This window comes from Euleptes europaea, chromosome 5 (assembly GCF_029931775.1).
Source record: "Euleptes europaea isolate rEulEur1 chromosome 5, rEulEur1.hap1, whole genome shotgun sequence".
Lineage (NCBI taxonomy): Eukaryota > Metazoa > Chordata > Lepidosauria > Squamata > Sphaerodactylidae > Euleptes > Euleptes europaea.
The window spans coordinates 80,426,879-80,452,146 of NC_079316.1; the positions used below are offsets into that span (position 1 = coordinate 80,426,879).

A 25,268-nucleotide genomic window follows, 5' to 3' on the forward strand; every position below is an offset into this window, starting at 1 on the left:
TAAGCGAACCCGGAGCGCTCCTTCCCTTTCGGGGCTCGGCTCTCGAGGCCTGACAATGAGTTCCTTCGGCGCTACTGCCGTCAAGAAGGAGGAGAAAGGCAAGAACATCCAGGTGGTGGTGAGATGCAGGTAAGTTCTAGCTGGGGTGGGGGGGCACGCACTCCTGCAGGCCGCACGCAGGCACACCCCCCCCCCCAGTCTTGCGCGTCCATCGGAAGCGAGTCAGGCCTAGTTCGGGAAGGGCTGTGGCTCGGTTTGTAGAGCATCTGCTTGGCGTGCAGAAGGTCCCAGGTTCAATCCCCGGCATCTCCAGTTCAAGGGACTAGGCGAGCAGGTGTTGTGAAAGACCTCTGCCTGAGACCCTGGAGAGCCGCTGCTGGTCAGAGTAGACAATACTGACTTGGATGGACCAAAGGTCTGATTCTGTGTAAGGCAGCTTCATCTGTTCATGTGCAACTGCCAACTGAGCGCGTTGGGTGGTGGCTGCAGACGCGGCGGGTCTTTTTAAAAAGGAATTTTTAAAAACTTATTTTCAGATGTTAACAACACGCGCACCGTACAAACGCATCGCAGGCTTATTGCACAGCAGTGTAAATAGCAAGAAAAGAAAATCCTAGTCTAACATATAGCAAATCTTACTCAGGATATCGCTGTTCTATCCTATTAAAAAACAACAACAACAAAAACAGATTAATAACTCACCCTTATTAAGTGGTGACATTCTGAATTTTTGTTTGTTTTCTTGAATATGTTTTAATCTTGCCCTTCCACTTGGGGTGGTGTTCATTGTTCTGCCCAGTTTCATTCTCTGGCATCCTAATGGTTACACCGCCCTGGCATCCCATACTAACAGCACTTGTGAAGATCATGTGATTGTTGTCCCAATGAAAATCCCTTATTGCTAACGAGTAACACATAACTTTGGGGTTATTGTCAGAAGGTAAATTGTGATCCACTGGCTGACCTCTGGTTGACTTCCAGCGCACCGTCTAGTGCCTGCTTAATGCTGGGTTTCTAGCAAACAGTGATGAATGTTGCTAACATAGGTGAGATGGTACCTTGTTTCTAAGCACAAAGTGCATTTTCAGGATCACTTATCATTAATTTGTAGATCCTAAATGTGTACTTAGTTTTTAGTATGCGCTGGTAAGCCACAGAGATGTTACTTGTTATCATCATGTCTCACTTTATCAAAGTCATTCCTCTAAGAAAAAAATACTTGCTTTGAAGTATCATGGATCATGTAATGTATGTTTTTTTCTAAAACGCTGCATTTTTTTGCTGTCTTTTTAAAGGCCTTTCAGTATTTCTGAGCGCAAAGCTAGTTCCTATTCTGTAGTGGAGTGTGAACATGCAAGGAAAGAAGTTGTTGTTCGCACTGGAGGGATTACGGATAAGACAGCAAGAAAGACTTACACGTTTGACATGGTAATATTAGTCATGTGGGATACAGTTAACAGCTTTGTAAATACGTACAAAATCTTACCATTTCCCCTCTTCCCCTGTCCCCCAAGTTACTTGCCTTTTGTGGAGGATTAAGAATTTGGTTTGAATCTCATCAGCCCTGAATATTTAAGTGATAACTTTATAGAGAATGGCAGATCCCTAAAAAATTGGTTTCCTTTATTTCATAAATGGGAGGGAAGCTCCCTAGTATCCTCTTACAAGAAGCAAATTGTCTTCAGAAAAATGTAATCTGGCAATTCCAGAGGGGTATCTGTGTTAGTCTGTTAATGGGGCAAATTTATTTTGAAAGCAAAGTTGTCTACCATCAATGTCGCCCTTGGGCAATGCCTTTTAAAAAATTCCCTCCTTTCCAAAGCAATGGAGATTTCAAGTACTGGAGGGGGGAAGAAGGGTGAATTAATGGCAAACACAAACAAAAGAATTGGGAGATGAATATTAATAGTAGGACCATTTAGAAGATGATTAGTAGCGGCTAATCTTGGTCCAGAGGCAGTGTTATGGCTGAGGTTCATTCACACTGGGGTGTTTTTCCTGTTGCAATAGGTTTTTGGAGTTCAAGCTAAACAAATTGAAGTGTACCGAAGTGTTATGTGCCCCATTTTGGATGAAGTACTTATGGGCTATAACTGTACAGTGTTTGCGTAAGTGCAATATTACATTTTCTTCCAACTTTAAAATGTGTTCCTAGTACTAACAAATTTACTTTTATTTGTACAGATATGGTCAAACTGGTACAGGAAAGACCTTCACGATGGAAGGGGAAAGATCACCTAATGAAGAATATACTTGGGAAGAGGTAAAATTATTCTGTGCTCCTAGGAAAATATTCTGGAAGCATTAACCAATTATTTTTTCCCCAGCTCTAGCATTAAAACAATATTGTGAATTTTGTTGAAAAACACATAGCTTAAACCTGTATAATCATAGACGTTGCAAATTTGCATGTAATTCCATCAGTATGCGAACTGTCCTTGTCCAAAATATCTAGGGTTTTATATTTTTAGATGAGCCTGTCTTTGGATTTCTTCAGAGAGCCAGGTAGTTGCTGATCATGTATACTTGTTTATTATGCTATGGATCATGACAAAAGGTGTCTCTTAAAAGCAGCTAAATTAGGCTGGATATACTGCTTTTGCACCTGCACTGTTGGCAGGATTCCCTCTTCTCGTCACGACCAGCAAATGTTCCTGTGGTGTTTTTTTGTGGGGTGTGTGTGTGTGCTGCTCTGCAGCTAAGAAAGCCTTGTGCAATTTCATTTCAAGTTTTTTGTTTCAGAGCTCTCTTATCCATGCCGATGCATTCAGTGCTCTCCTGGGGTACTGAGAATAAAATTGATCAAGACTTTCATAGCTGTAGATGCACCTATCTTTAAGAGAAACAGAACAACAACAAAAGGTCTTGACTGAAGAGCTCATCCCTGGTTGAGAAAATTGTCTAAGCTGATTTCTCCCCTGAACACCTTGCTGCCTGGCAGGAAATGGTTTTCTTTGCTTTGGTATTTTTGGTAGGTTGTCTTTAATGGGATAGGACTACAAACACATGTGGTAAAGCATTGTCAACACTCATCTACTAAACTTTTTTGGAATGTTTGCTTATAGTTTACCTCATTTATAGTCTTCCTTTCTTGCTGAGACTCAAGGTGTATTACATAGCTTTTTAAAAATGCAATAAAACGAATATAATGCAATAATTGGGTTACAAAATCAGAACACAAAAATGACTGTACATGCCAAACAGTGCAAAAGATTACAAAACTGGAGAACAACACAATAAAAAGACAGTGTCATATTGAATCAGAGTGCTCCCAAACAGGAGTTATTAAGCATTCTTTAATACTTGTGTATGCATTGCTAGCCTTATAAATTCCTACACGTTTTAATGCTAGTAATATTGTGCTTCTGCCCTGTTATAGGATCCACTAGCTGGCATAATTCCCCGTACACTGCACCAAATATTTGAAAAGCTTGGAGAAAGCGGGACAGAATTTTCTCTGAAAGTGTCTCTGTTGGAAATTTACAACGAGGAGCTCTTTGATCTGTTGAATCCATCGCCAGATGTTGGCGAAAAGCTACAGATGTTTGACGACCCACGTAACAAGGTAAGAAGTCTGAGGTGGTTTGTCCATAAGATGGTTGGGTTCTTAAAGCTGCATCTAACATAGCGTTGTGTTTTGACAGAGAGGTGTAATCATCAAGGGTTTGGAAGAAATAACTGTGCACAACAAAGATGAGGTCTATCAGATCTTAGAAAGGGGAGCAGCGAAAAGAACCACTGCCGCTACTAATATAAATCAGTATTCCAGGTAAGAAATACGACTTCCTCTTCATGAGATTAGTCATGTACTATGATGCTACTGGCAAATAACTAGAGTAAACTACAGAAAAATGGTTCAAGTATGTGCTTGGCCCCTGTTCTAGGAGTCCATGCTTTCAGAGGATTGCAGTAGGGCATTTTCTGTGATGGCACCCAGGCCTCAAATGATTCTACATTCTCTTTGGCGTCAACTCAAATATGCCTCCTCTGGAAGCACTTCTGGAAATATTTATTTACCTCCTTTATACCTCACCTTTTTCCTCAATGGGAGCCCAAAGCAACTTAGCCTCATTCTCTCCTCTATTTTATCCTCACAGCATTCCTGTGAGGTAGGTTGGGCTGAGTGTGTGTGACTGGCCTAAGGTTCCCCAGCAAGCTTCAGTGGCAGGAGTGGGAATTTGAACCCAGAGCCAGCATGGTGTAGTGAGAGCAATCGACTCTAATCTGGAGAACCGGGTTTGATTTCCCCACTCCTCCACATCAAACCTGCTGGGTGACCTTGGGCCAATCACAGTTCTCTCAAAACTCTCAGCCCACGCAGAGGCAGGCAATGGCAAACCACCGATGAACATCTCTTGCCTTGAAAGTCCTATGGGGTCACCATAAATCAACACACACTCCCAGATCCTATTCCAACACCACACAGATAGGTAGCTTCGTGGTTCTGCTGGCTACCTAATTTTGTAATTGTTTGAATTGGCATACCATTTTAAAATTAAGTGTGTTCTACATTGTTTAAGTGTTAGCTGCCTTAGGGAGATGTGAGTTGAAATATTTTTACTAGAATAACATGCAATAATTTTGCCAATGAATAACTTGAGACACCATTCAAGCCTTGCTATAGCACACTTACTATGGGCAACACTGGAAGTCAGTATTTCTCAAACTTTATGGAAGAATAGAATGGTGTTTCTGACCCTCTCCTAAAGCCGTGGCTGGGGAATTGAGCAAAGTAGCTCCTTCTGAATTACTGTTTGAACACATTGTATTGAGTTAATGTGACAGTAAGATTGCAGTCATCCTCACATATCTGAGGTGGATCAGTAAGGGTCTACATGTAAAGGCTTGCAGTCTATTTTTTTGAGCAGGAGAGGAAGACGCCCTCTGCCTCAGGATCCTACCCTGCTCAAAAACTTGGGATAGGGGTAATCCCAGCCCTCCCCTTTTGAGTTATTGCCCTATGAAACTGCTTTCTACCTGCTTATGTGGAAGAATACATTTAAATAAGGCAGCCAGCAGGGGGCGTCTGAACCAGCAACACAATATTTCCTGCAATCCATAAGAGGCTGATTGAGCGTATAACGTTAGGGGAGGTAAAGCTGAACTATGACTGGAGAGGTGTGAATCTTGGCAACTGCAGTGCTAAACCCCAGTCCTTGCTGTTGTCCTCGGAAGCAGTTTGCATTGTCAAATCCCAGTTGACCGCATCAGGATATAGCTTGTTTTGAATTTGGTGATCTCTGAACTCAATTAACATTTTCTTTGTTAAATTGGACCAGTCGTTGCAGGTCTTAATCACAGCTCTTACCTTACTTGACTCTTGATACACCGCAATATGAAACGAAGAGCGTGGGAATCTTCCGCTAAAATGAAGAGAAATATTTATTTAAAGCTGATGAGCTGAGTTGATTCCTGCTGTGTTAGTATAAATGAGCACTGGTCTCGTTTTTAAGGGCAGCTGGAATACTTACCTGAAGCTGTTGACTTCCTTTTGTAGCCGGTCCCACTCAGTGTTTTCAGTCACCTTGCATATGAAAGAAACGACGATAGATGGAGAAGAGCTTGTAAAAATTGGGAAGCTAAATTTGGTGAGTAAGAGTGTCCATAAATGGTATTATACAGGTAGCTCCCCTGATCAGCGGTTTCCTGTATAAGTCGGTCGAGTTCCTGTCTAAGAAGCTTCTGATGGGGGAGACTCCTCATTTTTCGCTCCCAACTGCCAGATTTTGGGCCATCGCAGTTAAAATACACAAATACAGGGTGGAAAAAACCTGTTAAATTCTTTTATACTTTTAGTAATTTTAAAATGGTAAGCCTACTTTTGTGTTATACACTAATATTTTATATGAATATCAGAGTTTTATCAGTTTTTGTAATTTGTATTAATTTTACAGCCTTATCAAGTTAGATAATTTGATGGACTACTGGCTGGTCAAATAGACCGTATCAATAAACTTGTCTTGACTAGATTATGCATAGGAATAATTTGGGTCGTTAAGGGAGGGTAGGAGACATGGGGGTGTCCTTATGGCACCGTCAGAACTTTGGGTGTTAAAACTGAAGGGGTATCTTATCTCACTCCCTGACCTGGGTGGCCCAGGCTAGCCTGATCTCATCAGATCTCAGAAGCTAAGCAGGGTCAGCCCTGGTTAGTATTTGGATGGGAGACCACCAAGGAAGTCCAGGGTTGCTGTGCAGAGGAAGGCACTGGCAAACCACCTCTCTGTTAGTCTCTTGCCATGAAAACCCCAAAAGGGGTCACCATAAGTCGGCTGCGACTTGCCGGCACTTTACACACACACACACACACCTTATCTCACGCCTGCTAAAATGACACTTAGGGTGTTACCCCATTATGTATTCCCACCGATGTATTAAGAGTTTGAAACCGTTATAAAAAATACTGTTCGCACTTTGTTTGGCCCCTTTAGCTGTGAAGATGTCTTCCAACCATTTTTTAGCCGTGGCATCCAAAAACCCCTTTAAAGCAATGTTTTTTATAACATTTTCAAACTCTTAATACATCGATGGGAATACATAATGCGGTAACCCCCTTAGTTTTATGCAACAACAACAAAAACCCAAATTCTGTGGTGTACTTCTCTGCTGGCATATTAGGGCAGACTTTATTTCTGAATAGTGGTGACAATTTATTGACCAGGCAAGGCTTTGCTTATAGGTTGACCTGGCAGGGAGCGAAAACATAGGACGTTCTGGAGCAGTTGACAAAAGAGCTCGAGAAGCTGGAAATATCAACCAGTCTTTGTTGACTCTGGGAAGAGTGATTACCGCTCTTGTTGAAAGAACCCCACATATTCCATATAGGGAGTCGAAGCTCACTAGAATCCTGCAGGACTCCCTTGGAGGACGCACGAAAACTTGCATAATTGCTACGGTTTCTCCAGCGTCAGCAAATCTCGAGGTACGTTTTTTGTCTTCAGGGTACTTGTGTTAATTAGGGATATAGCAAATCCTTAAGAGGCCTGTATTGTACACCTGGTGGGAAGTGTACACGTGGGTTGGGTGGGTGGCAGCTGGTGACAGTGTCCTTAACTAAAATTTCCAGAATGCCCTGCTGGTCTGAGTGCTCTATTCACCTAAACAAAGGGGGGAAGGGAATGAACGAAAGTACTCCATTAAAAAAGATAAAAGTGCTGAATTGGAAAACATTGAAGAAGAGTTGGTTTTTATATGCCAACTTTCTCTACCACTTATGGAAGAATCAAACCGGCTTACGATCGCCTTCCCCTCCCCACAATAGACACCCAGTGAGGTAGGTGGGGCTGAGAGTGTGTGACTAGCCCAATGTCACCTAGCTGGCTTCATGTGTGTAGGAGTGGGGAAACAATTCCAGTTCACCAGATTAGCCTCCGCTGTTCATGTGGAGGAGTGGGGAATCAAACCCTGTTCTCCAGATCAGAGTCCACCGCTCCAAACCACTGCTCTTAACCGCTACACCACGCTGGCTCTTAATCGTCTGTTTCTTGTACAATAGGAAAGTCTGAGTACTCTTGAATATGCTCATAGAGCAAAGAATATAATGAATAAGCCTGAAGTGAACCAGAAGCTCACAAAGCGGGCACTTATTAAGGTTTGTAAGCTTTTATTAAGTACTAATGGCTTTCTGGCTGCTCTTTGGGATTTCCCTGTTGTCGTTGGTGCTTTTATCAATGCCCTGGTTGACCTCTGGAATGAAGAATGACTTCCGTGCTTCCTCTCTCAATAGTTAGAGCCCAGGTAGCCCCTTTGTTTACTGTGAGGCCTCAAGCAATGGCAAGACAAGGGAGATGGCTAGAGCAACAGTGGAGGAAGGCTTTGGACCAAGGACCAAGAAAAACTCATTTTAAATTGGTTCTTGTAGGTTATCCGGGCTGTGTAACCGTGGTCTTGGAATTTCAAATTCCAAGACCACGGTTACACAGCCCGGATAACCTACAAGAACCAATGAACTCTGACCGTGAAAGCCTTCGACAATATCATTTTAAATTGTTCTGTGGCAATGATGCCAGCAAAGGAACAATCGAAGCGGGTGTGGTCACCCCAGCCTTGACACAGGCTGTGGTTGTCCATTTCTAAGGAAGCTTATCCTGGACCCAGGAGATCTTGGTGACTATCAACCAGTCTCGCATGTTCCATTCTTGAGCAAGGTATTTGGACAGGAGGTAGCTGAACAACTCCGGCATTCCTGCTTGGAGCAGATCCGTTTCAATCTGATTTCAGGCCGGGTTATGGTACTGAAACAGCCTTGGTTGCTCTGGTGGATGACTTGCGCTAGGATATGGACAGACGAAACGTGATTGATTCTCTTGGACCTCTCAGTGGCTTTCAGCGCCATCAATCATGGTATCTTTCTGGGTGGCTTTTCTGGGTTGGGATTGGGAGGCACTGTTTTGCAGCAGTTCCACTCCTGCCTGGGGCGTTGGTTTCAGAAGATAGTGCTGGAGGACTTTTGCACAGCCCATTGGCCAGTGGGGTCCCAGAAGACTCCATTTTATCCCCTATGCTCTTCAACATCTACATGAAACTGCTGGGTGAGGTCAACAGGAGATCTGGGCTGGATTGTCACCAATACAATCCACTTGGCTCTGTTTTGCACTTCCGACTGATCTCATGGAGGCTGTAGAAACCTTGGAACTGATGCCTGGAGGCAGGTTTGGAGTGAATGTGGGCTAGCGGACTGATCCTTAAGCCTGACAAGGCAGAAATGCTACTGGCGTGGAAGGTCTGACCTGGGACATAAAGTGGCAACCCAGGAAAGAGAATTCTCAGTCAGCACCAAAATTCCTGACCTGTCTTCAAAGAGACTTGCCTGCCCTGTTGCCGTCTACCAGCCGGTTAAGACTTGTTTCATCTGGTGTTCTCCCAATGATCCCCCCTTATGTTTTAATCATTGTTTTTGTAGGGGGGTTACCGCACTTTGTATTCCCAGCGATGTATTAAGAGTTTGAAAATGTTATAAAAAACATTGCTTTAAAAGGGTTTTTGGATATGGACAGACGAATGGTTATAAATGGTTGGAAAACGTCTTCACAGCTAAAGGGGCCAAACAAAGTGTGAACAGTATTTTTTATAACGTTTTCAAACTCTTAATATATCGGTGGGAATACAAGTGCGGTAATCCCCTAGATTTCTTTTAGCTTGATTGTAATTATTTTAACTATGCATTTTTTCTTTTGTTTTAATGGTTTAAGACCTGTTTTATTATGTATTTTTCTAGTCTGTTAGCTGTTTTGCATTAACTGGCAAATAGCTGCAAATAAATTTATTATTATTATTATTACTTTAGTTTAAAGTTTTGCCTGCTGCACTACAGCTCATTTCAGTTGATTGCAACATGGAGTCTGAGTCACTTATTAGCTGATGAGTTTTGCAGAGAATGCATTCCAACACTTCATACTGAATGTTTTTGACAGGAGTACACAGAAGAGATTGAGCGCTTAAAACGAGATCTTGCTTCTGCGAGAGAGAAAAATGGAGTCTACATTTCTCTGGAAAACTATGAGTGAGTATCTAGTCCGTGTAAATTCTGGTTGCTTGGCACCAGTCGTTCATCTTTCTTTAATGTGCTTCCCAGGCAGCAACGCTATATGAAAAAAGTAGTGTGGTGGTTGGTCACTGTCTTCCAGCCTAGCCAACCTCAGAGGGTGGTGGTTATGAGGATAAAGTGGAGAAGCAGAGAACAACGTTGTAAGCTGCTTTGGGTCCCTACTAAGGGAACCTGTTTCTTTTGGAATGTCTAGGTAATTTGTAGACCGTTTATACTTAAAACCATAGTCTTCAGTCAAAATTGTACATCTGTATACATAAACAGTAAACCACATGTTTAGGGGAGGGGCTGTGGCTCAGTGGTAGAGTATCTGCTTGGCATGCAGAAGGTTCCAGGCGCAGTCCCTGGTATCTCCAGTTAAAGGGACTAGGCAAGTAGATGATGTGAAAGACCTCTGCCTCAGACCCTGGAAAGCCGCTGCAGGTCTGAGTAGACAATACTGACCTTAATGGACCAAGGGTCTGTTTCAGTATAAGGCAGCTTCATGTGTTCACATGACTAATAATATGAAAAATCTCTTAATTTCATTATAAGGTTAAAGCTGCAGTGGTGAAAAAGTCAAGCTCTAAATTGGAGATTATTAGGAAAAGGATTGGAAATAAAATGGCTGATATTATCATGCCCCTGTATAGATCTATGGGGCAGCCTCATTTGGAATACTCTGTGCAGTCCTGGTCACCATATCTCAAAAGACATTACAGAGCTTGAAAAAGTACAGAAGAGGGTGACCAAGATGATTAGGGGGTTGGAGCAACTTCCCTATAAGGAAAGGCTGAAGGGTCTGGGACTTTTTCAGTTTAGAAAAGAGACAACTAAGAAGGGATATGATGGAGGTTTCTACAATTATGCACGAGGCGAGAGAGTTGACAAAGAGAACTATTTCTCTCTCTCCCAAACTAGTGGAACTTGAGGGTAACCAACTAAGTTGATGGGCAAGTAGATTCAGGGCTCATAAAAGGAAACAACAAGTGATTAAAAGGTGGAATTCAGTGCCAGAGGATGTAGTGATGGCCAAAGGCATAGACAGCTTTAAAAAGGGATTGGATAGATTCATGGAGGATAGTTCTATCAGCCGTTACTAGCCCTGGTGATTAAAGGGAACCTCCAAGTTCAGAGGCAGTAAACATCTGAATCCCAGTTCCAGCAAGGCCTCAGCCTCTGTCCCCTATTGTTGGCCCTCTAGAGGAACTGGTTGGCCTCTGTGTGAGACAGGATGCTGGACTAGATGGACCACTGGTCTAATCCAGCAGGGCTCAGGTTCAAAGCAGAAAATCGTTTTGCTCTGTTAATCAGTAAGAATGTTCATCTTTGCCTTGTTCTTACTCTTGCAAAGAAAATGCTAATTCGTTCAATGGTGATCTTATTGTAGTGCTCTTCATGGGAAGCTGACCGTCCAAGAAGAACAAATTGCAGAGTACATTGTGAAAATTGCAACCATGGAAGAAGAACTAAAAAGAGTAAGTGAACTTGTCTTCAAGCCTGCTTTTGCAGAAAGATGTGGGGAGGCTTAATGTGTCATTTTAAGGAAGCATCAGTTTTCCTGACAGAAATTGAAACATTTTAAGAGGGACTCTTCCCTATATAATTGCTTCATTCAGCCTCTGCTAAGATGGGCAGTAACAGGAGAAAATATATTTTAGTCTCTCGATGGGAGATCTCGTTACAAATATTTTTTTATCTCACCCGCCATGGCATGGGTTTTTCAAGGGGCTCGCAGCTCAAACAATAAAAAGGAACTGCTACCTACAATAACCCATAAAATAACCCAAGTCAACAGACTTGTAGCTGCATTCCAGACTAATAGTTGCTTCTATGAAGTCTTCAAGAACAGCTCTACTTAGAAGAGATTATGGTAATGCAGCTTGGATGTGATTACAGCATTACTTGTCAGGACGTACTTTTACAGGGAAGGCTGTGCTGGCAAATAAAATTAAGTTGATAAACAGCGCTTTATGCTAAGGGTGGCACAAGGGGGTCCATCTGCAGGGCTCGATTGAATATTATTCCCCAAACTGTGAACCTGATCATAGATGGAGTTGCAATTCCCTGAAGAGCAGACTGAATTCTCAAACTTAGTATTAAGTTTGCATTTTGCATTTTGCCACCAACTCTAGTGTCTATTTTGAACATCCAGGGCCTTGCACAGATCCAATAATAAGAGTCCTGGTTGTCATCAATGTGTCCCTGAATGAAATCCTGGCTGGTTAAAGTCAGTGGGGATGTGGTGCAGGACCCCCTGGTTGAGATCATCAACCTGTCTTTTAGTACAGGGGTATTCCTAGGGGGTTTAAAGGAGTTCCCCTGTGAACTAGAAAAAAAATATCTTCAGCATTTGTAGCTTGTGCACACTTCAAACAATGGAATGGACTCAACTGCTTTCTTTTTTTATATAATTTTTTTATTTTTATAATATAAAACAAAACAAACAGCAAAAAAAAGAACAAAAGAGTACATATAAATTGTTTAAACTACATAATACAATAAAAATCACAAAAATTAAAGTACCCTTAAAACCCACCACCCACCTTGCTACCGTGACCCATCACCAGACTTCCGGAGAAGTGTCTAAACAGTTTTTTTTAATTATTCAATAATAACAATAATATAAAGATATAAACATTTGTCTCTAACTCATTAACTAAAAAAGTAAAAATCATTTTTGCCAGTTTGTCCCAATATGTGGCGGCCTTCGCCGATGTTTCTTAAACTCTTCCATATCATTTCCATGTAGGAAATCTGTTAACTTGGCCATCCGCATATACATCCATAATTTCTCCAGTCAATAATTGAAGGTTTATTTATTTGCTTCCAGGTTTTGGCAATTGTAATTCTTGCAGCTGCAAAGCTATATTGACATATGACTCTGTCACATTTGTCCATTTTATCTTGAGGAATTCCCAATAAACAAAAAGCCGGATCTTTTTTTACTTTGATATTAATCAAATTGTTAGTTTCTTTCAAAACTTTTCTCCAAAAACTTTTAATTTTTTTACAGAGCCACCAGGCATGCATAAAGGTACTCTTTTCAGTTCCGCATTTCCAACATAGGTCCGAATTTCCTTTTTTCATTTTGCTTATCACAGGGGTTATATACCATCTATAAAACATTTTATATAAATTCTCTAATTTTTATTAGTAATTGTAAATTTATATTGTTTTTTCCAAAGATTTCCCCAAATCTCCAGATCAATATTGTATCCTAACTCCTGCATCCATTTAACCATCACTGGTTTAATTCTTTCTTGCTCTAAGTTTAATTCAGTTAATAATTTATATATCTTTCCTATCAATCCTTTGTTTCCCTTACTTAATATAGTTTCTAATTCAGATTTATTTTTTACTAAATCCCATCAACTTATCTTTATTAAATATATCTTTTAATTTATAATACATAAACCAGTCTTTAATTTTAAGTTCTTCTCTACTCTTTACCTCTACTCTTTTATTTAGAAATAAAAGGTTTTTGAAAACCAAAACTCCTGGCTGGATTAATCCAGTAGAAGCATTTATGAAGAGAGGTATACAATTAAATTTGGATATGGATATTTATAGAGAAATGATGGACTGTAAGGAAGGGGAATGGTTTCTAAAGAGACTCAGCTGCTTTCTTGTAGCTTTTTCTTCACGTGGCCTTGAAGTGGATACAATCATACACACCCACACTTTTATGCCTTCTGCCTGGCATTCCATAAAATAAAGATGAGCTAAAAAAAACCCCCAACAAAATTGCATGTTCGTCAAAAGAAAGCATCATTAAATCAAGTGTGGATAATTTCAGAAAGGGCATTCAGTAAGCCCTTTCAGTAAGTTTGAAATTCCTTCTAGTTTCTTGCAGGTATAAATAGCATGTGTAAGGACTGATGTAACTTGTATTGCCGAATTAAAATGAAGCCTTCCACCTCTTTGCTCAGGTTTTAATGTAAGACTGATTTCATACAAACTAAAGAAACTGTTTGAATGGCTGTCTGGGTGGGAGGGAGACCGCACATTTTAGCTTGGTTTACCAGCTAGCCTTTATTTTTGGTCTTTACCGACCCTCATACTAGCTTTTTAAGCCACCCCAGACTGGCGCTTCGAAGCGCTGTGTGAAACGAAAAGACCCCCAGCTGCTCTCCCCCTCTTAGCTTCACTTTATGCAGGACTCCTCAAGAAGCCGTGCTTATATTGCCATCTAGTGGAGGCTCTGGGGAAGAGGTGAGCCACTCTGGGGGCTTCCGCAAATGGAGCGCAACCATCTCTCCTGCACTCTTTACAATCCCTGTGGAGTTCTGGGAGTGGCATTTGCCATTGTAAGTCTTGTGAAAGGGGTTTCTGGAGCTCCTTGTACAGGCCATTGAGAGTGTACATCCTCGGCCTTTACAGCATGCCCCTTGGATACAGGAGAACTTTGTGTGGTTAACAAACAAGTTCGGGGGGGGGGAATCACCCCAGCGCCCTCCTCTCTTCAGTTGCATCTTGTAGTGAAAGTTCAAGAGTTAGTGTGTATGGTATGGGTTGATTAACCCAAAGTAGCTAATTGCATGAACGTTGCCTACTTACTCCACTAGTGTAAGTGTGTAAAATCCCTAAAACCTGTCTCTCAAAAAGACAATTGCTGAAGCAATTGACTCTCAATTTTTTTTTTTAAGCTGAAGTTCACTTGTTAGGAGATAGTCCTGCACTTGAGGGTAAAGATCTTTACGGTTTAAAAATGTGCTTAAATTGGTCTCTTCTGATTCATGGCTTATCCCTCAGTCTGGAAAACTAGACCTTATATTCAAGATAGATTTCTTAATATTCCCTTCTGACTTTAATGTAGCTTTTAAAAATGTTTCTTGCAATATAGATCACTGAGTTATTCACAGTTCACAAACATGAACTTGAACAGTACATAACAGAGCTACAGGTTAAGGGGAAAGAACTGGAAGACACTCAAAAGCACCTGGAAGTGACCAAGACTCGTCTTGCTGAAGAAGTGTTTGTGGCATCAGTTTTGGAAGATACAGAAGAAAAGCTTCACGGAACAGCCAATAAGGTTGTGTGGTTCACCGGTCTAGATTTTCGCAATAACATTCATGGTTGATGCACTAAGGACATGGTCCTATATAAACTGTCACAGTCGCCCTCTTAGACGGAAGAGTGCATCCATTATAGAAAGAAGGTTGGATAGGCCCTTTGCCAAGAGTTCAAAGATAAGCCCGGGGCGGGGTGGATTTGACCCTTTGAGAGTTGGTATCTGGTCTGTGCGCCGAGGCAGCCTTCCCCCTCTTCTGATGCTGGGCTGCAGGGACCTCTGATCCACATCGCTTGCTGCCTGGTACCCCCACGTGGAGATCCGAGCCCACAGGCGGCAGGGATTGGACAACAGGGGGGGGGGGCCAGCCTAGCTTTCGGATCTCCTTTCCCCACTGCCCTCCAAGTCAGAGGCTGCCAGGGAGGGTTGGATTGCCCTCTCCCGCTGGCTCTGAAGTCGGGAGCTACTGGGGAGGGCGAAGTGCACGCTGGGCTCACCAGCCCAGTAAGCCATCCCCTCCTTCTCCTGATCTGGGCTGCCGAGCCCACTGTGGACTCACCAGTCGAGGCAGACACCTCCCCCCAGTCCCGATCTGGGCTGCCGAGCCCACTGTGGGCTGGTATACACGGCCTGATCAGATGACGTTTGTCTTATCCGGCCCTCGTAACAAATGAGCTCGGCACTCCTGCCCTGCACCCTTCAGGATGGTTATCATCCCCTTAGTCTTGCCTACAGAGCTAGTAGGCCACCTCCGGTCTATGGATAATCTCTAAACATAAGGGCTAGTCCCCTTCTATCACTGGCATAGCTTAGTCAGGGGCCTGAGGGGCCTTTTGGCATTGGGTGCCTTTGTTTTTCCTTTATGTCTAAGCTAGGGCTGCTTTGTTTTGTTTTTTAAAGCACTTTATCAACAAAAGGTTCTGTCTCACCTTGCCACGCTTTAGAGCCGCTAAGAAATGTTCTCCGCACCAAGCTGTAAGAGCTCAAAGGCACTTGGTGGCTGCCGTTGACGTTTCCCGCCCCCCCAGCAGTAATCTGAGGCCTGCTCTGAATGGCAGTGCAGATATCTTGCTGCCGATGGCGGCGCTTTGGCTCCGTGTTTCTGGAAGCCTCAGCGAAACTCCCTGCTCTGAGGAGGCTACTGGCTGGGAAGGTAGTTTGAGGCCACGTCTCAAGAGGAAACCTTCCCTGGTCACTACACAGAACCTGATTATGAAAACAGACCTCTACTATAAGCCCTGGAAGTATCCTACACCTGTTAATACTATAGAGCCATTCGTTTTAGAAAATAATGTTGGGTATAATGTAGTTTCGCGCGACTGACTGGTTGATTCATTCTGCTGCCTAGTGCAAAGCATGACCAAGTATCTCCCTTCCCGTCTTAGCTGCTTAGTACAGTGAAAGAAACTACCAAAGACGTGTCAGGTCTTCACGCGAAACTAGATCGTAAAAAAGCTGTCGATCAGCATAATACAGAAGCACAAACAAGATTTACGGACCACATGAATGCTCTCTTCAACAAAATGCAGAACTCTGTTAGCGAGAACTACTGGAAACAGCAGCAGACGCTCGACTACTATACCGTCTCAGTGGGTAAGTCTCATTTTTGTTTACACCCAGCGAATCTTTCAAATGGAGCTAGACTGGCTCTTGAGGTTAACGTTCATTTTGTAGCCAACCAGCTCAGTTCAAAGTGATTTCCTACATCTTTGCTCTTTATTAAAATCTTCTTTTGGATAGGTGACTTACTCTCCGCTAGCTCGTCAGCCTTTGGAGTTACCGCAGCAGCTATAGCTGAGGCGTTCAGTTCTGTAAAAGAGACGGTTGCCGCAGAAGTCTCTCTCTTTTCTGAAAAGCTGCTGAAGCAGGAATCGCTGACGTCTGAAATGAAAAACGATCTGCAGAAACTGATAGTAAGTATAGTTGCAGATGGTCATTGTATTATCAAAGATTGCTTGGCCATTTTTTTGGAGGAAAAATCCTCCACTTTTCTGGAAAAGCACGTGCACACAATATGGCTGACAATTTTCAGAGGGTTGGAGCAGCGTTGGTCTGCGGCAGCTGCAAGAACAGAATGTTATGGCACGTTAAAGATCGACCCCGGAATGCAGTTCCTTAGAGATGGAACCTGGGAGAGGGGCAAGTTGGTGAAAACTGCTCTTCCCCTTTCTGTAATGGTAAATAGCCTTTGGATCCAACCCAGTATCTTTGGGCAATGTGACCCTGATGAACATTAATAAGAAACCACTGATTATTCCAGCGGTGGCAATTCTTACACTTGTCGCAATCTTCAGTTTTCTGACCGAGCCTGCTTGTCTTTAAAAGTGGGAAAACTTCCTGTGGTGGTACCTTGCATATCTTCTTGCTTTCAGGGAGAGCTGACATCTGGAGTATGCGGAGCGTTAGGCAATCTTTCTCCTGTCATAAAGCTTGTGCTGAGCATAAATTTTCAACTGCAAAATAACCTGAAGGAATATTCATTGTTGGCTGAGAAGGTAATTATTTTAATACACCTTGTATCAGTTATTGTACCCTACTAGGTGCAGGCGAGATCAGTTCCCCTCCCCCCAAACCATCTGCAGAAGGCAGAGAACGTTTCCTATGTCTGGTTTCATCAATTGGTGGCATATAATTGCACTGTTAGTTTAGAAAAAGCCGCTAAATATTGACTATGTTTGACTCTTGGTGTGATATCTCCTTTTTATGTGAAGATGGAAGACCTCAAAGAGGAAACTACTGTCTTCTTCCAAAACCATGCTCGTGATTTGGGTAAACTGCAAGACGACAACTCTCAAATGTTGGCTGAACTTTATCATAATTCTGAAAAGTTGGAGAAGGAGATGGAACTGGCAAGGCTGGCCCATGAAAAGGTTTTTCTTTTTTTCTTTTTTTCAGTGCCACAAGAAATAAAAATATGGCCTTTTCTGCATGGCTGTTTCACTCGCCGTCACCCTTCCAATAACTTTTGGTCTTTGTGTTGATTATGTGTGCCGTTTCCCACTGTCAGAGGTTGCCTGGCTCTTTCCCTGCGTTTTAAGCGACCTGTTTTATCTCTATTTTGAAAATGCGAACAAAACGTGGGGAAAGGCAGGGGGAGAGCGAGGCGACCTCTGACGGTCAGAAACGGCACACACTTAACACAATGACCCAAAGTCGTCGGAGGGGTGACCGTGAGAGAAATAGCCATGCATAAAAGACCTGTCAGGCCAGTATCTGCTGCAGGTGGACCAGTGAGCTACTGGTTCTACCTTCTGGTGCTTTAATCTTTAAGTGTGCGTGTGTATACATATCCTATAGAAAAGAAAATGTCAACTTTTGATGTTCCTTCTGGTTTTCTTTCTAATGCCACCATACATCTGGCAGAATAATCAGGCAGGTCATCCTCTTGCTTTGCACAGAGTGCCTTGCATGTGGCCACACTGGATTGGGAATCAGGGCAGAATAATCAGGCAGGTCATCCTCTTGCTTTGCACGGAGTGCCTTGCATGTGGCCATACTGGATTGGGAATCAGGACTGCAGATGCAGTTTCATTTACTTATCCCTTGAGGATAAGGGTTATTGCAAAAGTGGAGAGAGGATCGGTTTCTGTTTTGGAATCTCATACGCACCCATGGAACTTGTACAGGAAGCAACTGCTATTGTGTGCAGAGAGGCTGGAGGGGCCACTGGGCCAACCCTGTACAACTGGCGCGCTCTCCTATTATGCTGCTTCTGCTGCTGCCAGTATCTGACCTCCATGTCAGCGATTGGCACCCAACACTAATTTGTTTCAAGCGTGTTTGGGTGGGTGGGGGTGCACTTGTATAGAAAGCAACTCCACTGAGAGTGGGTATGTGTTTATGCCTTGAATTTCCTGATTTGTGGTGACCCAGATTTGGGTCCTTTGAAATGTGGTGTTGGAGGAGAGTGTTACGGATATCGTGGACTGCCAAAAAAAAAAACAAATCAGTGCGTTATAGATCAAATCAAGCCTGAACTGACCCTAGAAGCTAAAATGAATAAACTGAGGCTATCGTACTTTGGTCAAGATGTGCCTTTCCTTCCCGTTTGTGGGGACCCCCATAAGGGGTCTTGGGATGGAGTACAACACCGTTGCCCAGCTGCAGGGCTTGTGTTCGGTGCTCCAATCCCAGGTGGCACTGACCCCACACAGAGATTCCCGTCCTGGTGGGGTCATCGAAGCGCTACTCCGGTGGTTGCCCAACAGGCGTTTGGGCCGGTTATCGATGCTTTCGATAAATCGGATGACAGGGTGGTGATCGATACTTGGATCCGCCCCCATGGTTTTCCGCCAATGGTCCATTCTGTTGTGATCAATAAAATCTGTGGCCATTTCATTACCCAAAAAGTACTGTGTGTGTTTATTTGGCTGTTTTATGTAACCCTAGGTGTTGTGGGTTATTTTGCTGTTCCCCCCTTTCTCTGGGGAGCCGTTCACCCGTGGGGCCACAAAAGGCAGATTGCACAAGTCTGCAGTCCCCCTGCCTTGTACTAGACTATTTAAAGCCCATCTCTGTTGCAACATGTGGACAAGCACCATATCCACTGGAAACCAGATGTCTTTCTAAGCTGTCCCACTAAAAAGTAGTAACCAACAGTTCAGAGTAGCTTATTACATGCCAGGCATAATAAAAACCTTTCACAGTAATGCAAAATCTACTTGGAAGTAAATTTGGATTAATTCAAATACAGGTTGAGTATCCCTTATCTGGACTGCTTGGGACCAGAAGTGGTCTGTATTTCAGATCTTTCCGTATATTGGAATAGTTTGGAATTTTTGCATACACATACTGCAATATCTTGAGGATGGGACCCAAATTCATTTGTTTCATGTGCACTTTATACACATAGCCTGAATGTAATTGTAAACAATATTTTAAATAATTTTATGTACACTGAACCATCAGAAAGCAAAGGGGTAGCTATCTCCCCAGAATCTCAGCTGTTAAACAAGAATAACAAACAAACTAGCAATGGCAAGATTTCAGTCTCCACCTACGATGCCGCGTACACTGTATTTTATTTTTTTAGGTGAGGAGAAACATTGAAACAGGTGGCACAGATCTGCCTGCATGCTGGCTCAAAGGGTCCAGGTTTTGGACCAGTCTGGATAAGGGATACTCTACCTGTCTCTAGCTGTGCTTTTAAGACCAGAGCTTCTAAAACTTCAGTAATAATTTTATTAACACTTCTGTTTTTCTACACATTTTTATACTAGGATATAGCCCAGGTTGTGGCTTCTCTGCAACGAACCCAGCAGGATATCCGTGGACTGCAAGAGAAAGGTGGCAGCTTGAAGCAAAATATTTCTGCTGTACAGAAAAACCTAACACTGTAAGCATCTCCAGCTGCTGATCTCCGAAATACCTTTTTCAAAGCTTATGCAAACATCTTGCAGTTTTTGCCAGGTGTTCTACCTTGACAAGAATACACAAATAGGAACCTTCTAAACTTAAACTGAGAGCCAGCATGGTGTAGTGGTTAAAAGTGGTGGTTTGGAGTGGTGGACTCTGATCTGGAGAACCGGGTTTGATTCCCCACTCCTCCACATGAGTGGCGGAGGCTAATCTGGTGAATTAGATTTGTTTCCCCATTCCTACACATGAAGCTAGTTGGGTGACCTTGGGCTAGTCACAGCTCTCTCAGCCCCACCCACCTCACAGGGTGTCTGTTGTGGGGAGGGGAAGGGAAGGTGATTGTAAGCCGATTTGATTCTTCCTTAAGTGGTAGAGAAAGTCAGCATATAAAAACCAACTCTCCTCCTCTCATTTTGAGGGGGGATGAGGAAGTGGGAGAGTATAACATCTAACACTAATGTGTGACATTTTCATACTTTAATTTTGGGACTTTCATCCTTTAGTTGAGTCTTCTACAATAACAAACAACTCCTATGGGGGACTACATGTATCCTGTGAAATCTGAGATGTTTTTCGAACTACTATTTAAAGGCATGGTGTAAAGGGACTTTTGGAGCTTTTCGGATCCAGTCTTAGGGTCATGGACCAGAAATTAATCTTGTTAAGCCAACACATTTTCTCTTAGACATGGTTCTGATGCGGCAGTACTCAGAGCAAGAATAAGTTATCCTGAGTGAAGTGCTATGTGTGTGGGGGGGTGCGTTCGAATGAGCTTACCACACCAGTTCACCATACATTTTATAATAACTCATCACCTATAGGGGTTGTGTTAATTTACTTTATCGCACTTGTACCTCACACTCCCAGCAAAATGCTCTCTAGGCAGCTTCCATACAAAATACAACCGTCAAAATCTGTGGGTTTGGATCCTCTTTCTTGTTTCTGCAGGTACCGGGGCTTCTGCTCACACAGCACAATTCCCCCCCCCTCCATGGGAGCAGGAGGACATTTTGGTCTTCTGCAGGGAGGGAAGTCTGAGGGGAAATCGCATTCTGAGCAGAAGCCCTTGTTACTGCAGAAATGGGAGGCAGGATCCAGTCTTGACCAACAAAATATTAAACTAGATACATTCTACCACATTAAAAAAAATAAGTGCTGTTTTTAAACAGCGGTTGCCACTTCTAAAAATTGGGAGCAGAATAGAAGATACAGTAATTGAGTCTGTTCATAGTAAACAATAAACAGGACAGATCAACACAATTGAGGGATTGGTGTGTGTGGGAGTGTGTGTGTGAATTGTAACAGAATTGCGATATGCATGAAGCACTTTAAATGCAAAATGCTAAAAACAGCAGTCTCAGTCTGGTATGAATAGTCTTGAGCAGAATGGTCCTGTGGTAGCTAACCGAATTCAGCCCTGCTTCATTGCAAAAAATTTTTTTAAACTGCTGCCTCAGTTCTAATAATCTACTGCTAAATCTATTCTTACAGGCAAACAGTGGGACTTGCCGACTCTGTCGCTTTCCAGCAGAACAACCTGACTCGGCCTCTGAGTGGCTTTTCCCAGGAGATCAAGCAATTGAGTGAAAAAAATATCAAAATATTGTTAGATTCAGTTGGCCACTGTGAGAGTCTGGACAGCAGCCTAAAAAGTGTGTGCCAAGAAACCAGCAACTGGGGTGAAATCGCAACCAAAAAAATAGGCTGCCTCATCGATCAACAGACAGACTTCCTCAAGAGCAGGAAGGAACACCTGCACAGGTTCTGCAAGGTAACACAGCCTTAGCTTATGTAGCGATGCACAAATTACCTTAAAGGAGCTTTTTAAGCAGAGAAGACAAGACTACTATGACAAGCATATGTAAAACTTCCTAAGATGCCATAAATCAGTTAGGGGTGAAGTTAAAATCTAGGATGTAGTAACGTGGAAATAATTTCCACTAAAATTCTTGGTGCTTCCTTTTGAAGGAGAAGAAGAAAAGTTGGTTTTTATATGCTGACTTTCTCTACCTTTAAAGGAGAATCAAACCGGCTTACAATCTCCTTCCCTTCCGCTCCCCACAACAGACACCCTGTGAGGTTGAGAGAGCTCGAAGAGAACTATGACTAGCCCAAGGTCACCCAGCTGGCTTCATGTGTAGGAGTGGGGAAACCAACCCTGTTCACCAGATTAGTCAGCTGCTCATGTGGATGAGTGGAGAATCCAGCCTGGTTCTCCAGATTAGAGTCCGCCGCTCTTAACCACTACACCATGCTGGCTCTCCCAGCAACTTGAATAAAGGCCTGTTTTGCTATCTAGAAAATTTGGTTCTTAAGAACATGGGATTTGCAGTTATGAAACTAGCAACGTGCTCTTAAAACTTTTTACTTTGTCTCCAGACTCTTGATGACAACTGTGGTGTATCGGCTGCTAAAATCACAGGCTGCCTTGATGGACAGAAGGGGGCTGCTGAGGTAGCCCTCAAGAGCGTCCTTGACCAGATGCAGAATGATTACGATGTGCTTTTGAAACAAAAAGAGGCGCTCCTCGAGGTAGCAGAAGACGGATTAACTCGGGTCAATGGCTTCATAAGCAAGGAACTTCAAACGGACGTCCCGACAGGTATTTAGAGAAGGGGGAGGGAACAAGCCAGGCAGACTTTTCTCAGACAGCTTCCTACTCCAAAAAAAGAAAGCAAAGGCTTATGTGATTACTTAAACCTGATTTATTTTCGAAGGGGCCACCCCACAAAGAAAAGATTACCGTTACCCAGTCACAATTAGGAAAACGGAACCCCGTGATCTCTTGCTGCAGACATTAAGGAAACAGCAGCTGGAACTGGCAGCTGCCCAGAACGCTGTGGAACCCGTGACTGAAGAGGCCTTGGATCAGGTACGTCTGGAACCTCTTAGGGGGGAGGGAACGGACCTACCTCAAACGGCTTTCCTGAAGATGCGACGCTGCATCACTCGTCAAAACGAGCTGGGCTGCCGCCTCATGGTGTACGAAGCGCATCCCCTAATACTCCGGTCAAGGCTGCTCATCTCTGTGGCCTCGCTGACAGCACAGGTGACTGTTGTGTGTTCCCAGGAGCCTTTGGAAGAGGAAACCAGAGACGCCAATGAGAGCCTGTCAAGTGAAAAATCCTTCCTGGAGACCAGCCTGCTCATCCATACCAACAGCGGTGTGCCTTTCTTCCAGGTAACTGATGCATTTTCTGTCCCTTCTGTAGATTCAGGAAAAGGCAAAGCTAAATGTCGATTGCTTTGGTGCCATTAAATTATCGCTGGCTCCAAGCTCAAAATGTGTTAAAAGCTTGCACCAGCTTTTAACACTATCGGATCTATTCTCTGCTCAGGCTTGGGTAAAGCAATGCCTGCAAATGTCAAAAATTAGGAAATGGTGCCAATCACTCCTATCTTCAAAGCCTTGTACTTCCAAAAACAAGAGCTGCATCCTGGCAGGATTCCAAAAACAATCGATGGGCTTGCACAAATGAGTAAACAGATTTAGACAGGAATGGGTGGTGCACCTATAAGTACAGAATTGGGAAAAGGGCAAAGTATGCTGAGAGAATTTGGCTGTCATTTTAAAAACCAAGTTGTAAGCATGTATAGCTGCAAAGAAAGGCTTGAAAAGCCACTAAAGTCTCAGAAGTCATACTCTATATCTCCCTGGCTGTCCCCAGGGCTAGCAGAAGAAGTTTGCGTTCTCTTGTTTCTCCTATGGAACACCAGCAAGGGTTTTAGGGCAGAGTATGCTCAGCTGTTTGGTGTTAGGTGGTATTTTTTATAAGTTTTGTTAATTTATTCCTTGAAGCTTTTCTAATGCGTTGACCAAAACTTTATCACCTTGTGAAATGAAACACACGTGGCTTTTTAATCTCCTCCAGCAGTGATAGACACAGCAGAAGGGCTTCTGTAGTCTCTTTCCCACCCCCGCCCTCCAATATTTGCGATCCTAGGACTTTTTTTTTTTTTAAATTAAAAAATATATATTTATGGCCTACCCTTCCCCTACACAGCAGGGCTTAGGGCAGGAACACTGAATAAATACATAGACCTAAAAACTAATTTAAAACAGTACAAAATAGATGGAGTTAACAAAACAGTTCTGTGCAGGGTGTAAGAGTACTCCCAGACAAAATACAGCTACAAAAATACTAATTTCTCAGCACTAGGACAAGTGATTAGCCCAGAAACCAATCTGGCAAGAAATTTAGCCCTGGATTCCACATATGTAGGGCACTGTAATAAGTAGTTCTATATTTCACCTCAGAGCCGAGGCACACATACCCGACCACTTTCATCTCAACCGGAAGTTCTCCTAAATAAGTAGTGGCCTAAGTCCTCCAGAGCAGATGCTCCACAGGTGCAAAAATGTTGATCTTCTGGAATTCGGCAATAACACCCAGTCAATACAGCCACTGGCTTTGTTTGAAACCGGTGACTTGAGTACTCATTCAAAAGATTAGCCAGAGTGGGCTACCAGGACTCCTAAGGCTGGAGTGTTTCGCTGAAAGCTGGGTGTGAGGGGCTAGAGGGAGGAGTCATGGAGTGCTTGGGAAAGGGTCTATCTTTCAACAAACACTGTATGAAATTGAATGAATGACCAGCAGCGCTTTTTAACTTTTGCAGCATAAAAGGAGCTGCAAGAAGGAGAAAGAGAACAAACTGGCGGGCGTCTGCGACAAGAAGGAGGCAGACCAATCGTCAAGGTCAAAATATCCATTAAAAGATCAGAATTAAGGATCCACGACATTCCTGCTTCTGTCGCCAGTCCCGTCTCTTCTCAAGTTTGTACATAGTGCTTCTAGTGTCATGGATTAGTAGGCATGTTCACTGTGACCTATATGCTGCAACTTGGGGTTTTTTATGCAGTTTGAAACTTCTTTATATAAAATAAAGGCTTTCTAAAATGCTGGCATCGTTAATAAGTATTTTCCTGTAAGTGAAACCAACAGAAGTGACTGGAGGCAGAACAGAGGGTTTCTGAATATGCTTAGCTTGAATTGTCATTAAGTCGCTCCTCGGTTTATTAACTGTATGTATCTTGTATAGAGCGAGTGTCTTGACAATCTGGAGATGGCTTCCATTAACGTTAGAAAAAAATCCTGAAATGTCAGAGATAGAAATGAACTTTTCAAGCTATTAAATGTCTGAAGAACAATTGTATGCTAGTAGAGCTAAATCATTTGACTGTATTTGGGGGGTATGGGAACTTAATTTCGAGGTCTTGTGAAGGGTATCTTTAACCCAGGGGTGGGGAACCTTTTTTCCGCCAAGGGCCATTTGGATATTTATAACATCATTTGCGGGCCATGCAAAATTATCAACTTAAAAATTAGCTGACCAAGCCACAAGCAGGCAGGCATCCAACCAGTGTCACAC

The 25,268-nt window shown here is 43.0% G+C and overlaps 1 protein-coding gene across 1 annotated transcript; it reads left to right on the forward strand.

Annotated features, from left to right (window-relative positions):
* Positions 1-55: 55 nt before the first annotated feature.
* KIF11 (kinesin family member 11) lies at positions 56-24,626 on the forward strand. Its single transcript, XM_056849838.1, has 22 exons — positions 56-129; positions 1,296-1,428; positions 2,011-2,108; positions 2,185-2,263; positions 3,380-3,565; positions 3,645-3,769; positions 5,498-5,588; positions 6,680-6,922; positions 7,496-7,591; positions 9,414-9,502; positions 10,917-11,004; positions 14,373-14,561; positions 15,926-16,133; positions 16,281-16,453; positions 16,913-17,035; positions 17,252-17,410; positions 19,760-19,875; positions 21,390-21,669; positions 22,278-22,500; positions 22,616-22,770; positions 22,969-23,079; positions 24,516-24,626. The coding sequence occupies exons 1-22, from the start codon at positions 56-58 to the stop codon at positions 24,624-24,626; spliced, it is 3,150 nt and encodes a 1,049-aa protein (XP_056705816.1).
* The last annotated feature ends 642 nt before the right edge of the window (positions 24,627-25,268 follow it).